Genomic DNA, 15,882 nt, shown 5'->3' with positions numbered 1-15,882 from the left:
TGTGATACACAATTACGTAACACTGTTAAATACACCCACCCAACCCCTGTAACCCACCCCCTGTAACACTACATAACGTTTGAACCTACATCCACCCACCCACTGTAACACTACATAATGTTTGGACCTACACCCACCACCCCCTGTAACACTACATAATGTTTGGACCTACACCCACCCACCCCCTGTAACACTACATAACGTTTGGTCCTACACCCACCCACCCCCTGTAACGCTACATTTGTACATAATGTTTGGACCTACACCCACCCACCCCCTGCAATGCTACATAACGTTTGGTAGGTAGGTACGTGTATTTATGTGCATATATGCCACGAAGGCTTCACGCACGCCTATCACGGGCTTAATCTCTGACTTACGCCAGTGACTAAGTCCGGGACAGGTGGGGGGGGGGGGGGTAAGTTTGAAGTGGGCGGAATTTGGAATAAGTTTTTTTCAGTAAGGTCTAAAAAGCCTAAGTCTATGGAGAATAACCTGCACCCCAATCATGTCCGGACTAAGAAGTTAAATCCAAAAATATATTTGACTGCTCGGCCTAAAAGGTTTTAAGGTGATTTGAGCAACTGAACGGGCGCCAAAGTAAAGTGCGTTGGACTATTTATAAAAAAATAAACATAAGAATTTTGAGTCACGGCCAAAAAAATTAAAATCCAACTAAGCCCCAAAAAGGAAGTTACCTGTCCTAGGTAAGGTTGGCAGCTATGGGGTGGTGATGATGTTCTTCTCATCAAAGTGAGGTACCAGCTTCCTGTAGCCGTGGTTCCGTAGGCAGTGCACTAGCTGTGGGTACTGGGCGCCGGTGATGATCTTCATGATTCTGTGGATGGTGTAGTTATCCATGTCATAGCAGAGGAATCCTTGTCAGTAGAGATCATCCCGGTGCGACGTGACCACTAGAGCTTCCCCCACGCCCCGTAGCTTCACAGTGTGGATGGCGATCTGGTGGCCTTCCGCTTGACAACACCAACATCCAAAGTCGACCGTCGCGGAGTCCCCTTGAGGGGGGGGGGGGGGATCTCGACGCAGACAAACGACGGGCAGGAACGGTGCATTCGTTGTCTGCTCCACTTGCTGCATCTGTTCAGTCGGTCCGGTTGGTTGGCGAATCGCCTCCAGTCAGTCCGTCCGGTTTGGTCGTGGTGGGGGTGGCGGTTGAGCCGCCAGCTTTGTCCCCGCCTTAGCCGCCCCTGGCGCACGTTTCTTCTTCCTGGTTCCCTTCCTCTTGGCTGTAGCCGCGTCGCCATATACCAAGGTCACAGTTGCCCGTGACCCGGTGTAAGTGACGCAGTACTCCAACAGCTTTCCATAACTGGCGATCAGTCCCCCCAGGTGGGGGGGTAAGTCGAGAGTGCATGAAACCACGTCTAACTTCATCGCTAGTCAAGTTGAGAGTCCATAACGTTTGGACCTACATGTACACCCACCCACCCCCTGTAACGCTACATAACGTTTGGACCTACACCCACCCACCCCCTCAAGCGTTATGTAATATTTGAATGACCCCCTATACTCTCAAAATGCTTGTTATTGTTCTTACAGATCCAGAGCAGAGAGAAAAGATTCCCAAAAGATGGTCATGGAAATTTGGTATCAGTGCACTTCCACGTAAAAAGAATCAACTAAGGGAATGGGTGCAGAATCCAAAAATTCTCAGAGCAATGGCTAAGGTATGTAAGTATGTAAAAATGAAAGGAATGTTTGTTCAATGACACGCCAGCACATTGTTTAATCAGTGACTATAACTGAGAACGGAAAGAAATGTTTGTTTAAAGACAACTCAGCACATTGTTTAATCAGTGGTTAGTAGAACGAAAAGGAATGTTTGTTTAAAGACAACTCAGCATATCGTTTAATCAGTGGTTAGTAGAATGAAAAGGAATGTTTGTTTAAAGACAACTCAGCATATCGTTTAATCAGTGAATATTAGGAAAGGATAGGAATGTTTGTTTAAAGACACCTCAGCACATTGTTTAATCAGTGGATATTAGGAAAGGAAAGGAAAGTTTGTTTAAAGACAACCCAGCACATTGTCTAATTGAGAAAGGAAAGGAATGTTTGTTTAAAGACACCCCAGCATATTGTTTAATCAGTGACTTTAATTGAGAAATGAATGTTTGGTTAAAGACACCCCAGCACATTGTTTAATCATTGGATATTAGGAAAGGAAAGGAATGTTTGTTTATAATAACACCTGCTTTTTATTAAGATTTTTGAGACTTTAAAAAAAAAACCCCATTAAAAATGGATGTCTGAAAACAAAGAATTGAAACATAACGAGTTCTAGTTTTCCCTCTCCATTTAAAGCTTGGGTGTCATGATGAAGAGACTGGCTTCACTTCCCCCCTCCACACACCCCTATTGACGTGACCTTTATTTTAAAAATAAGGTCCATAAACCACCTAAGATTAGGTAAAATTGTCAGTATTATTAAAACAATTTGGAGGGGGTGGGGAGGGTGCATGCCACAGTTCCATGTAAGTAATGTACAACCATTTGTTTTCAATACTTGTCTTTTGTTAGTGTCCTCGATCTTTCCCGTTCAGTGAGAAAGAGAGAGACACAGAGAGAGGATAGAGAGTGAGAGAGACAGGATAGAGAGTGAGAGAGACATGATAGAGAGACAGAGAGAAGATAGAGAGAGACAGAGAGAAGATAGAGATAGACAGGATAGAGAAAGCCAGAAAGAGAGAGATATAGACAGATGAGGGAAAGAGAGACAGAAGATAGAGAGAGAAAGAAATGAGAGAGAAAAATAGAGATGCCAAGAGAGAGACATAAAGAGAGGCAGAGAGAGAGAGAGATAGAGAGAGAGAGATAGACAGAAAGAGATGAGAGAGAAAAAGAGAGACGCCAAGAGAGAGAGACATAAAGAGAGGCAGAGAGAGTGATTGAGATAGAAAGAGATGAGAGGGAAAAATAGTGGCAGAAATAGAGGCAGAGAGAGAGAGAGAGAGAGAAACAGAGTGAGAGAAGAGTGAATAAGTGTTTAGCATTTTGGCCAAGTTCATCGAATCTTGCAGCTGCTTTTTACTGAATTTACTAAATTTTGTGTCTCTCGTGTTGTATGTTTCAGTTCCCACTATGCAAGTCGCCAACAGATATCCGCTGCTATGATGGAGATGGTAAAGTCATCAAGTCTGGAGACGGTGGTGTTATCTGCAACATTAAAAAAGGATTTAGGTGCAAAGGCAAAAAGTGCAGGAAATACAAAGTTCAGTTTGAATGTCCTATAGGTAAACAAAACAAACATCTCAGTTCCAGTAGTATATATCAAATATATTAAAGCTAGAGAGTTTCAAAGCTATCTTAGCACTACGATATTGTAAAACCGTTGTAAGCTTCATGTATTCATGATGTCACAATGACTCGTGCCATAGCCTACAACAGTTTTACGATATTGTAGCACTAAGATAGCTTTGGATATCAGAGAGAGAGAGAGAGAGAGAGAGAGAGAGAGAGAGAGAGAGAGAGAGAGAGAGAGAGAGAGAGAGAGAGAGAGAGAGAGAGAGAGAGAGAGAGAGAGAGAGAGAGAGAGAGAGGGAGGGAGAGAGAGAGAGAGAGAGAGAGAGGGAGGGAGAGAGAGAGAGAGAGAGAGAGAGAGGGGAGAGACAGACAGAGAGAGAGGGGAGAGAGACAAAGACAGGGAGAGAGACAAACAGACAGAGAGGGAGAGAGACAGACAGACAGAGAGGGAGAGAGACAGACAGAGAGAGGGAGAGACTGACAGAGAGGGAGAGAGAGGGGGGTAGAGAGAGAGGGAGAGACACAGACAGACAGAGAGGAAGGGAGAAACAGGCAGAGAGGGAGAGAGAGGGGGGAAGAGAGAGATGGACAGAGAAAGAACAACAAAAGTAATGTGGATATTCATTTAGTTTTCTCTAATTAATTATTTCAAATTAATTAGTTTGAATCCTGTTAATTTTGGAGTCTGTGTTAGAGCTGGGCGGTATTGAAATTTGAGGTGTGGTATTGATATCAGTATTTTGGGGGTGATTTACCTCGGTATCAGTACAGTATTTGGTATTGACACACTTCAAATACTGATACTGATCTCGAGCGGTATTTTCGGTAGACATGGCCTTAAATGCATGCCTGACCCGCCAATTAAAAATGCATGCCTGAGTCACTATTTTGAAATTTGCTCAGTATGGTAAATCGGTATTGAGATGATACCGATATATACAGTACGGTATATACAGTATACCGTCCAGCTCTATACTGTGTTGAAATTATGAATAACTTGAGAATATTTTAGGCACATTTTGATAGTCTTGATATCAAATGAATTTTATCATTAAAAATATATATCCCACGTACATGACCACATTCGATGGAGTCTTATTCTCTCATTCATTCATTCAGTAAACTATTATTTTACATGACTGTCATAAAGATGGCTGAGAAAATAACTATACTTGTGTACTTGACCATTTTATCATAAATAAAACTACACTATCATAATTGTTTCATGTGTTAAATACTATTTAACACTACAAATTAACAAGATAGCTTTCATAATGAAGGTTTTAATAACAAAAAATATTTATGTAAAACTGTTGTTTGATGACCTCAGATCACCAACTCGCTTTAATATGACGTCATATATTACCAATGACTTAATACGTACTCCCCATGTTAAACGCAAGATTAATAGACTCCATCATATGTGGTCATGTGGGATAGAAAAAGTACACCCGAGGTGGCAGAAATTGCGACCAAAGACGAGGCTTGTCGAGTTCCATTCCACCACCTCGGGTGTACTTTTTCTATCCCACATGACTGCATTTGATGGAGTCTTTCTCTCCCATCCATTTGATAAATAAACCATTATTTTACATGAACAAACAAAAATGGCCGAAAAAGTAACTTCTTTATTTGACCGTTTTATCATAAATAAACTGCACTATCATATTTGCTGCATCTGTTTGTAACAAAATATCAATTATTACATGAAATTATTTCGCCAAATTATCTATTAAACTTAAAAAATGTCAGAAACCCAGTTATTTAAAACAAAATATCAATTTTTTTCGCCAAATGAAAATAAAATTGGCCAATTGTTTTTGAAATTCGTAATAATTTGGCGAATTTGGCCCAGCTAGCCCTGAGATTTTTGGGTTTTTAAAAAATATTTATTCACAGAACCCCTGTTTACATTTGTTATCTGTCCCAACCACAGGGATGAAGTGACAGTCAGAGATACAATACAAAGTTAGCCCCGAGTTGTCACAATATGTTATCTTGTTGGTTTCAGATCAAGATGAATGCCGTCTGTTCGGTGACAATGCCTGTCTTGGCAATATGATGTGTTACAACCTGTTTGGTCACTACAGATGCGTATGTCCACCTGGACAGATCTTCGATCTAGAAAGCAGAACTTGTGGAGGTAGGCATATCTCTGTCATTACAGGAACGTCATTTATCTTTCGGTATAGAGCAGAAGAAGAAGTTTGTTTTGTTTAACGACACCACTAGAGCACATTGATTATTAATCATCAGCCATTGGATGTCAAACATTTTGTATTTATAGAGAGGAAACCCATTAGCAGCAAGGGATCTTTTATTTGCGCTTCCCAAAGGATTTTTTATATGAACCATCCCAAAACGATCGTGCATCAAGCGAGCGCTGTACCACTGGTATATGTCTTGCCCCTCGGTAGAGCAGGGATGTGGTAATAGGACAGTCTTTTTCTCGATGCAACCAATGCTCCTTGACCATTATATCAAAGGCTGTGGTATGTATTGTCCTCTCTGAGAAAAAAAAGAGTAAAGTTTGTTTTATTTAACGATGCCACTAAAGAACATTGATTTTTTATCTTATCATCGGCTATTGGACGTCAAACATATGGTCATTTTGACACTGTTTTTTTAGAGGAAACCCGCTGTCGCCACATAGGCTACTCTTTTATGACAAGCAGCAAGGGATCTTTTATTTGCGCTGTCCACAGGCAGGATAGCACAAAAGATGGCCTTTGTTGAAGTTTGTTTTGGATCAACGACAGTGCAACTGGTTACACCTATCCATTGATCTTGCGGAGCACTCGGCTATTTGGAGTCGGTATCTGGATTAAAATCCCATGCCTCGATTGGGATCTGACCCAGTACTACCAGCCTGTAGAGAGGGCCTAACCACTGTTGCCACATAGGCTACTCTTTTGTGACAAAGTCAGCAAAGGATCTTTTATTTGCTGCTTTAGCGGGCGAGGACCTATTCCAAACCATGGCCTTTGTTATAACCAGTTATGGATCACTGGTCGGTCTGTGGTTCTACTCCTATCCATTGAACCTTGCGGAGCACTCACTTCAGGTCTTGGAGTCTGGTATCTGGATCTAAAAATCCTCTCTCCTCTGCCTCGCCTGGGATCTCGAACCCAGTACCTCTCCAGCTCTGTAGACTCTCGATGCCTCTCTCCAAGGCCAGTTGTCTGTCCTCTCCTCTCCTCTCCTCTCCTCTCAAAGGATCTATTGCTGCTTTCTCGGTACGAGTGACCTATCCCCCCCCCCCTCTCTCTCCTCTCTGGTCTATCTCTGTCTCTCTCTCTGTCTGTCTCTCTGTCTCTCTCTCTCCTCTCTCTCCTCTCTCTCTCTCTCTCTCTCTCTCTCTCTCTCTCTCTCTCTCTCTCTCTCTCTCTCTCTCTCTCTCTCTCTCTCTCTCTCTCTTTATTACTCATGAATGTACGTTGACGTTATGTGACTATTTCGTTACAGCTGACATCTGCCATTGTTCGGCCTGGGGCGATCCCCATCCACAGTCATGTCTTGGCACGAAGTTCCACTTCCAGGGAGAGTGCAAGTACCTCCTGACCGGAACGTGTCCTTGGCTCACGAAGGAACAGAAAAGCGGACTGAATATCTTCAAGGTCGAGGTGAAGAACTTCAAGTGCGGGAAACCAGAAAAGCATGTCACGTGTACACACAGCGTGTTTGTGACACTCTACGACGCTGATGGAGACGAAACCGACCACATCGTATTCGGCCGTGGGGATTCAATGACGGTAAGAAAAGGAAAGGAATGTTTATACCAGCCACAGTAGGGGCGAGACGTAGCCATGTGGGAAAGCGCTCGCTCGATGCGCGGTTGGTCTAGGATCGATCCCTGTCGGTGGGCCCATTGGGCTATTTCTCATTCCAACCAGTGCACCACGACTGGTATATCAAAGGCTGTGGTATGTAGTACCCTGTCGAAAAAGAGAAGCAATATCCGTAAATAAAATGTGTTGGGTGCATCGTTAAATAAGCCTTTTACCCTTGAATAATCAGAGGATCTCATCTTAAAAGTGTCACGGGGCGAGACGTAGCCCAGTGTTAAAGCACTCGCTCGATGCGTGATCAGTCTGGGATCGATCCTCATTGGTGAGTACATTGGGCTTTTTCTTGTTCCAGCCAATGCACCACAACTTGTATATTAAAGGCCATGGTATGTGCTATCCTGTCTGTGGGATGGTGCATATAAAAGATCCCTTGCTGCTAATCGAAAACAGTAGCCCATGAAGTGGCGACAGTGGGTTTCCTCCTTCAATATCTGTGTGGTCCTTAACCATATGTCTGACGCCATATAACCGTAAATAAAATGTGTCGAGTGCATCGTTAAATAAAACATTTCCTTCCTTCAAAAGTGCCGCAGATTGAAAACACCACTGCAATTTCCATGGCATTGCTGATTGTCCTGGTTGTGTGCTACAGCTGTAATTTTAAATAATAATAATAATAATAATATAATAATAATCAGCCCTCAAAACTGACCAATTTTGTCGCATGAGTAACCATTTTTAAACATATTTTTAGCCTTTTAAAAAAAAAAAAATTTGTTTATCTGCAACAATAGGTGAATGGCGTCAAACTGCAAACCTCATCGCCGGACTGCGCTAACCAGCCATACTCCCTGAAACTGAACAAGCACATCTGGACGCTCGAAACTCGCTATGGTCTGATGGTCAACTTTGACGGCCGCCACAGGGTGAACGTCCAGGTTCCCAGGAAGTACATCGGCAAGCTGTGCGGTCTGTGTGGGGCGTACACGGTGGGCGATCTCAACGCGCAGTTTGTGTTCGGTAACCAGAGTGTGGCCAGCGTTAAGATCAACCCCAAGTGGCCCCGACTCGACCATGTGGTAGCTACGGACTTTGGAAACTCGTGGCAAGTCAACGATCCAGAGGATCCAAAGTAAGTATCATATCAACCGGCCTCGGTGGTGTAGTGGTTATAAATGATTGGATAAGGCTGGTAGCTATAATTACAGGATTTGCAGCCCGGTATACCGTCTCCCTGCATCCAGAGTGAGTTTTACCAACTCAGTGGATAGGTATAAGACCACTACACCCTCTTCTCTCTCACTAACAACTGGTGTCATGGTTATAAGCCATCGGACATAAGGCTGGTACCTATAGGTACAGGGTTCGCCGCCCGGTATACCGTCTCCCTGCATCCAGAGTGAGTTTTAACAACTCAGTGGATAGGTATAAGACCACTACACCCTCCTCTCTCACTAACAACTGGTGTCATGGTTATAAACCATCGGACATAAGACTGGTAGCTATAGGTACAGGGTTCGCCACCCGGTATATCATCTCCCTGCATCCAGAGCGAGTTTTAACGACTCAATGGGTAGGTGTAAGACCACTACACTTTTCTCTCTCACTAACCACTAACCATTAACAACTGGTGTCATGGTTAAGTCATTGGACATAAGGCTGGTAGCTATAGGTACAGGGTTCGCAGCCCGGTACCGGCTCCCTGCACCCAGAGCGAGTTTTAACGACTCAGTGGGTAGGTGTAAGACCACTACACCCTCTCTTCTCTCACTAACCACTAACAACTAACCCACTGTCCTGGACAGACATCCCAGATGGCTGAGGTGTGTGTATGTGTGTGTGCCCAGGACAGCGTGCTTGAACCTTAATTGGATATAAGCACGATAATAAGTTGAAATGAAATTTAAAAAAGTATAATATCAGTCAAGATACCTTGCTACTAATGGAAATGTAGCAGGTTTCCTCTCCAAGCCTATATGTCAGAATTCCCAAATGTTTGACATCCAGTAGCCGATGATTAATAAATCAGTGTGCTGTAGTGGTGCCATTAAACAAAACAAACTTTAATGTCAGTCATACCTTATTGAGGGTATATAAGGGGCAGGAGGGAACAGTATACAAATCACAGTTCCTAGTTTCACTCCCGTAAAAATGGACACTATGGGCCGATTTCACATGTCTTTGTTTTCGTAACACCAGGTTATATGAAAACCTAGGTTTAACACTGGTTTACATAAAACACTGAAAAACTTGACCAAGACCTACACCCGTGGTGCATTTCACATGTGTGTGTTTTACCTGTGTTTACAAAACCACGCTTTTTACATGGGTTACCCGCAGATCTAGAAAGGGACATGAGCGAGGGATAGCTTACACTTCATTACTTTGTAGTTCAAACTCGTTGCTAGTATATTATTAGCATTCGCGTACAAGATGGGGGGTCAGCTATCTCCGACCCCTCCCCCCCCACAGTTTTGGGCAAACCATATTCGGGCAAAAATTATGGAGATGTTTGGCCAAAATAAGCAGGCGTGAAAATGTTTCACTGTGTATTTCCATCATTCTACTCACAATATTAGTCATAATCCATGTAAAATGCATACAGAACCCTACATACATGTACACACACATGTAGCTGTTGGTAATAATGCACAAATGAATAAACGTTGTTACCCAGAATTGGGCATTTCCCTTTAATTGGGCAAAAACCAGCCTCCCCCATCCCCAACTCCAAAACAAAAAAGGGACCTGTACGCCTGAGCCTGAGGGTAACGAGAAAACGTTTTGTTAAATTTTCAAACCTGTAGGCCTATCTGACCTCTTTTCCCCTTTATTAAGAGGAGACAAACATGAAAGCATGTCATTATAAGGCTGCAGTTTGTGATAGATGTTTAAAGGATTTGTGTTCATGACTCTGTTGTTAAAATTATAACAAAATGTCATTTTAGTGCAATTCATTATATATATTTTTAGCAGAATAAAGATAACTTTTGTTTTTGAAAATTATCTGTGAGTGTGATTAAAATACAAAGAAATAGCAATACTCAGAACAGTGTGTAAAGTGGTTTATATAGTTTTTATACATGTACGTGCATGTGCGTCTAAAATAAAGGCGTTTAAAGAAAAAATAGCTGGGGTAATAAATAGAATAATAAACGAGATACCAGTTATTATCAAATTTAGGTCCCTTGCTAAAGTTCATGACAACTAAAAATTATTTCACTCATGAATTTAAAAAACCCCAACTGGTATCTTGTTTATTATCATCTATATATATCAGGTGCTTTGTTGTGTGTTCGCCACGAACATGGTGAATAATTGTTGTATGAAGGGGTGGATCTAATTTTCTTACACACCCATTGGTGAGAACATCATTTGTTATTTTCGATAACACATACTTGTTAACAATTTCAAGACATATGACTGGAAAAACAGCACAGTTGAAATCGATTACACTGTGATGTATAGTTAACCTGACAATCATTTCTCTGTGATGCGTAATTTAGCTACAAGCAGAAGGGCTGTAACTAACTTTTAATCGAAAAAGATGTTAAAATTTGCTTAAAACCTGATATGTAAGAAATAAAATAATGCATTCGTGTCCGTTAGATACCATTTATCTTACAACTTGCTGATTAATAACGTATCCAACTCACTTTCGCTCGTAAGATACATTTTAAAAGAACTTGTTGTAACATAAATGGTATCTAATGGCCACTCATGTATTATTCTCTATATACAGCCATGCAAAAAGAAAATTAAAAAAGACAAAAGGGCATATTGTATAAAAGGGGGGGGGGGTGTCAAACCCCCTGATCCCCCACCCTTTATCTGCTACTGTAGTGGGTTAAAATGGTCTCTAAAAATATGTTCACATTTAATGGCTCTGCGATACTGATGTAAAACACCATTTTGCTGGCGAAATTATCTATTAAGAAAAGTTACTTTGAGCAAACCCAGTGAAAAACCACCTCAAGGGCAGGTTTAAACAAGCAATACAATTGCAACCCAGTGTTAAACTAGGGTCATTGAAAACCAAACATGTGAAATGCCCAGTAAACATGACCTAGGGTTTAACCTAGGTTTAACCCATGTGTTTCCAAAACCCACTGATAACTCGGCCCTATAAGTTTAGTTATTCTACAAACCTACTAACACATTGAGTGAAACAAAAGTCAGTGACATTGAAATGATTAAATACCCTTAAAAATAGACTAAAACTCCATAACCATTACTTTATAAATGCACATGCATTTTTGGAACGAGAAAAAATGCAATTAGTTGAATGGATCCACCGAGGTGATTCTTCCATCATAATGATATAATTTTCTCCCATTCCTAGCCATGCAAGACAGGCGTATTCCATGACGTCAGCCCATGCGGAATAAATCAGTCATGCATGACCACGTGATGTCTATTGCTTGAGCTGATATTAACATTGGGTGACGTCACGTAAACGACAAAATAATGCAAGAAATGCTTTTTATATTTTATGAAAACAAGGAAACCTGCTGTCATAATGAAATTATACTATCATTTTCGATTTATACTTTTAGTATAAACAATTTTTGGGTATGATCTTTTCAATGGTTATGGTTATTTTATTGTTAAGATAAAAAATAAAAAAAATGTAGTTTTTTTTTACGTTTTCCCAAAATGCTTGTTTTTCATCTACTGGATGGGAGAAAAATAATCCTCCATTATGTATCCATGTGGGACAGGGCTATTCCACCCTCGGTGTACATAATATGATGTCAGGGAATCTGCAAGCCTCGTCCCTGACAAAAAATGATGTACCCTCGGGGTGGAATAGCCCTATCCCACATGGACACATATGAACGATTCTTTTAGTCTGTGTGAAATGGATGTCAAGCATGTGTGTGAACATCCGTCCGGTATAACTGCTAGTTGCAGACGTAAACTTACGATGCTTTGTGAAATCGGCTCAAGGCCTTCTGATTTAATAACTGGGCTTTCTTTTTGCAGCTTGGGGCGGGATGTAGCCCAGTGGTAAAGCACTCGCTTGATGCACGGTCGGTTTAGGATCGATTCCCATCAGTGTCCCCATTGGGCTATTTCTCATTCCAACCAGTGCTTCACAACTGGTGTAACAAAGGCTGTGGTATGTACTATCCTGTCTGTGGGATGGTGCATATAAAAGATCCTTGCTGCTAATCGAAAAAAACAAGTAGCCCATGAAGTGGTGACAGTGGGTTTTCTCTCTCATTATCTGTGTGGTCCATAACCATATGTCTGATGCCATATAATCATAAATAAAATGTGTTGAGTGCGTTGTTAAATAAAACATTTCCTTCCTTCTAATTTAATAACCATGCTTTTGTTTTGCAGATGTAAATTACTACCCCATAAACCTCAACCAACGTGCAAACAAAAGGACGAATTCCTCACCAGCCAAAAGTACTGCAACTATGTGAGCACCATTGAGGAGTGGAATAAGGAGTGTGTTAAACTGCTCGGGGAGGCGATTATTAGAGATTGGAAGGAAAACTGTGTTTTGGAACTGTGTGCCAATGCCGAAGGAGTAAAGAAATCTCTGTGCCAGTCCTTGGAAAACATTATCAATAAATGCACAGAGCAGGCCAAGCTCAAGAACATAACTGACTTTGATATTTCATGGAGAACTGAAGACATGTGTGGTAAATATAGATATATAGAGGATTCATTACAAGTATTTTTTAATGTCATATGGAAAATATCAACCAAGTTAATATTAATGGGTATTTGTCGAGGCTCTGCCGAGACAAATACTGATTAACTAGATGAGGTTGATATTTTACATTTTGAAAAACTTTTGAGTAGTGAATTCTGTTTATGGTATAACACTTCTAAAATAACATTTTAATTAGATTTTTAGTAAATCACAGTACTAAAGTTGCCTCCAATGGTAATATGATGTCATCATGATTAGCACGAAAAATTAAATTAGTTTGACTTAATTCATGTATTTTAACTAAATCTTATGAAAACGTTAGCTCAGGTATACAGGTCTTGTTGGCTTGTAAACAAATGACCCGTTCACAGCAACACATTATTACCTAGAGACCTTGCAAATTTGCATATACATGTACCTTTAAATTAATTGGGTTAATACACTAAATTATGACATGGGTTTAAATTATGACATGGATATCATGGGTAAGTTATAGGATAAATATATTTATAGATGTTTGTTTCTCTGTGTCTCTCTCTCTCTCTCTCTCTCTCTCTCTCTCTCTCTCTCTCTCTCTCTCTCTCTCTCTCTCTCTCTCTCTCTCTCTCTCTCTCTCTCTCTCACACACAGTCTATTTTCTTGTCTTAATTTGTCTGTCTCTGTCTCCCTCCTCTCACTCTCTCTTTCCCTCCCTCCTCTCTCCCTCCCTCCCTTCCTAATTGAACACCAGTTTCCCAGTTAAGTAAAACAATTCGTAATATGAGCTTTCGCCTCAATTCACGGCTAAATTAATGTGCTTGTGTCTTTTGTAGTATATCTCACCAGTTGATGGCACAATACTTTTTACACACGGCTTTGGCCATTGTTGACCACTTGTCATTCTCTCTCACTTTGCAATTGTTCCACTTGCAATACTTTCATAACACAATATCAGATACATTGATACATTGACATATGAGACTGAGGGAGCAAGTACTCAAATTCGGGCAAAAACAGTAGAGATATTTAAGCAAAATTTGTTAGCCTAAAACTATTTCACCATGTATTAGCATCATTCTGCCCACAGTGTTAGTTGTAATTCAGGTAAAATTGCAGATTTGGGCATTTTCTCTTCTTTTTTCTTCTTTTTTTTTTTTTTGGGGGGGGGGGGGCAAAAATCAGCCTCCCCCCACACCCACTACAAAAATGGGAGCCTAGCTGTATGCCTATGCAATATATGTTTCACCATCATGCAGGCATCGAAATAAGTCGAGAATGGTCGTTCAGGTTAATACTGGGAGGTTACCACATGTAAGAAAAGTTGAGAACGGTGTTTCATTCTCGACAAACATTTCAACGTTGTAACAGTAGTTTTGTTTCCAAACGTAAACCAGGCAATGTATTCCTGACTTCCGCGTTTCATTTTCTAGTAAGGAATTGTATCGATGTTCGTGCGCGCTTGTGCAATTGCAAGCAATTATAGTCATTCCACATTTAAGCAGTGTCCACTAGATAAATTTACTTCTGCATTTTGTTTTCTTGTACAAAATTGCACCGATGTTCGTGCGCACTTGTGCAATTGCAAGCAATTTCGGCAATCCACGTTTAAGAAACACCCACTAGATAAATTACTTCCAGATTTCGTTTCTCATACCGATGATCGCGTGCACCGATACAATTTCAGAATATTCATAAATGCATGTGTACTAAAATGATCATCTGGCACAAATGTAAGGGCGTTCAAAAATAGTAGTAACAGGAATTCAATTCTAACTATCATATAGTTGTGGTAACCTATAGGTTAGCAGGCTATATTTTGTGGTAACCTGTAAATGGGTTACCAGACACAATGCTTATTTTGATGCCTGATCATGTACCAAACTTTAATGTTTTCAGGTTTGAAGTGTGAAAATGATGAAGTCTTTTCCAATTACGAGTGTGAATTGTCTTGTGGCGACAGCTCAGATGACCTCTCTACCTGCAAAGCCACACCTGGCCGCGCCGGTCAGATGTGTGTGTGCAAAGAAGGCATGCGTCGTGACCCACTGACCAAGAAGTGCATCCCTGTAGATAAATGTGGTTGTATTAACCGTGATGTCACCCCACCAACAGTGCACAAGGTATAACTTAATAGACATTAGCTGCATACACACTTGAACTTTAAGCTAGTTTAACTAAACTGGTATAACAAACCACTTTAAAATGAGATTGTGAAAGCAATCTTTTCGCTATACCGGTATAATTAAACTACTTTAAAATGTAAGTGTGAATGTGATCTTTTCACTAAACCAGTATAGCTAAAACTCTTTAAAATGTAAGAGTGAACGCGATCTTTTCACTAAACCAGTATAGCTACCACACTTTAAAATGTAAGTGTGAACGCGATCTTTTCACTAAACCAGTATAGCTAAAACACTTTAAAATGTAAGAGTGAACGCGATCTTTTCACTATAACCAGTCTAGCTAAAACTCTTTAAAATGTAAGTTTGAACACGATCTTTTCACTAAACCAGTATAGCTACCACACTTTAAAATGTAAGAGTGAACGCGATCTTTTCACTAAACCAGTATAGCTAAAACACTTTAAAATGTAAGAGTGAACGCGATCTTTTCACTAAACCAGTATAGCTAAAACACTTTAAAATGTAAGAGTGAACGCGATCTTTTCACTAAACCAGTATAGCTACCACACTTTAAAATGTAAGAGTGAATGCGACCTTTTCACTAAACCAGTATAGCTAAAACACTTTAAAATGTAAGAGTGAACGCGATCTTTTCACTAAACCAGTATAGCTAAAACACTTTAAAATGTAAGAGTGAACGCGATCTTTTCACTAAACCAGTATAGCTAAAACACTTTAAAATATAAGAGTGAACGCGATCTTTTCACTAAACCAGTATAGCTAAAACACTTTAAAATGTAAGAGTGAACGCGATCTTTTCACTAAACCAGTATAGCTAAAACACTTTAAAATGTAAGAGTGAACGCGATCTTTTCACTATAACCAGTATAGCTAAAACACTTTAAAATGTAAGAGTGAACGCGATCTTTTCACTAAACCAGTATAGCTAAAACACTTTAAAATATAAGAGTAAGAGTGAACGCGATCTTTTCACTAAACACAGTATAGCTAACACACTTTTCACTTAACCAGTATAAAAACACTTTAAAATATAAGA

The 15,882-nt window shown here is 40.4% G+C and overlaps 1 protein-coding gene across 1 annotated transcript in view; it reads left to right on the top strand.

Moving 5' to 3' along the window:
* The window catches only part of LOC121385051, a 109,207-nt gene that overhangs the window by 51,058 nt on the left and 42,267 nt on the right, over positions 1-15,882 (top strand). The window contains exons 19-25 of the mRNA XM_041515586.1: positions 1,561-1,688; positions 3,095-3,254; positions 5,276-5,407; positions 6,730-7,016; positions 7,847-8,184; positions 12,402-12,709; positions 14,599-14,822. Coding sequence (XP_041371520.1) covers positions 1,561-1,688; positions 3,095-3,254; positions 5,276-5,407; positions 6,730-7,016; positions 7,847-8,184; positions 12,402-12,709; positions 14,599-14,822 — 1,577 coding nt within the window. The remainder of the gene's footprint in view (positions 1-1,560; positions 1,689-3,094; positions 3,255-5,275; positions 5,408-6,729; positions 7,017-7,846; positions 8,185-12,401; positions 12,710-14,598; positions 14,823-15,882) is intronic.

This window comes from Gigantopelta aegis, chromosome 11 (genome assembly GCF_016097555.1).
Source record: "Gigantopelta aegis isolate Gae_Host chromosome 11, Gae_host_genome, whole genome shotgun sequence".
Taxonomy (NCBI): domain Eukaryota; kingdom Metazoa; phylum Mollusca; class Gastropoda; order Neomphalida; family Peltospiridae; genus Gigantopelta; species Gigantopelta aegis.
This window is presented reverse-complemented; position numbering and strand designations above follow the sequence as displayed.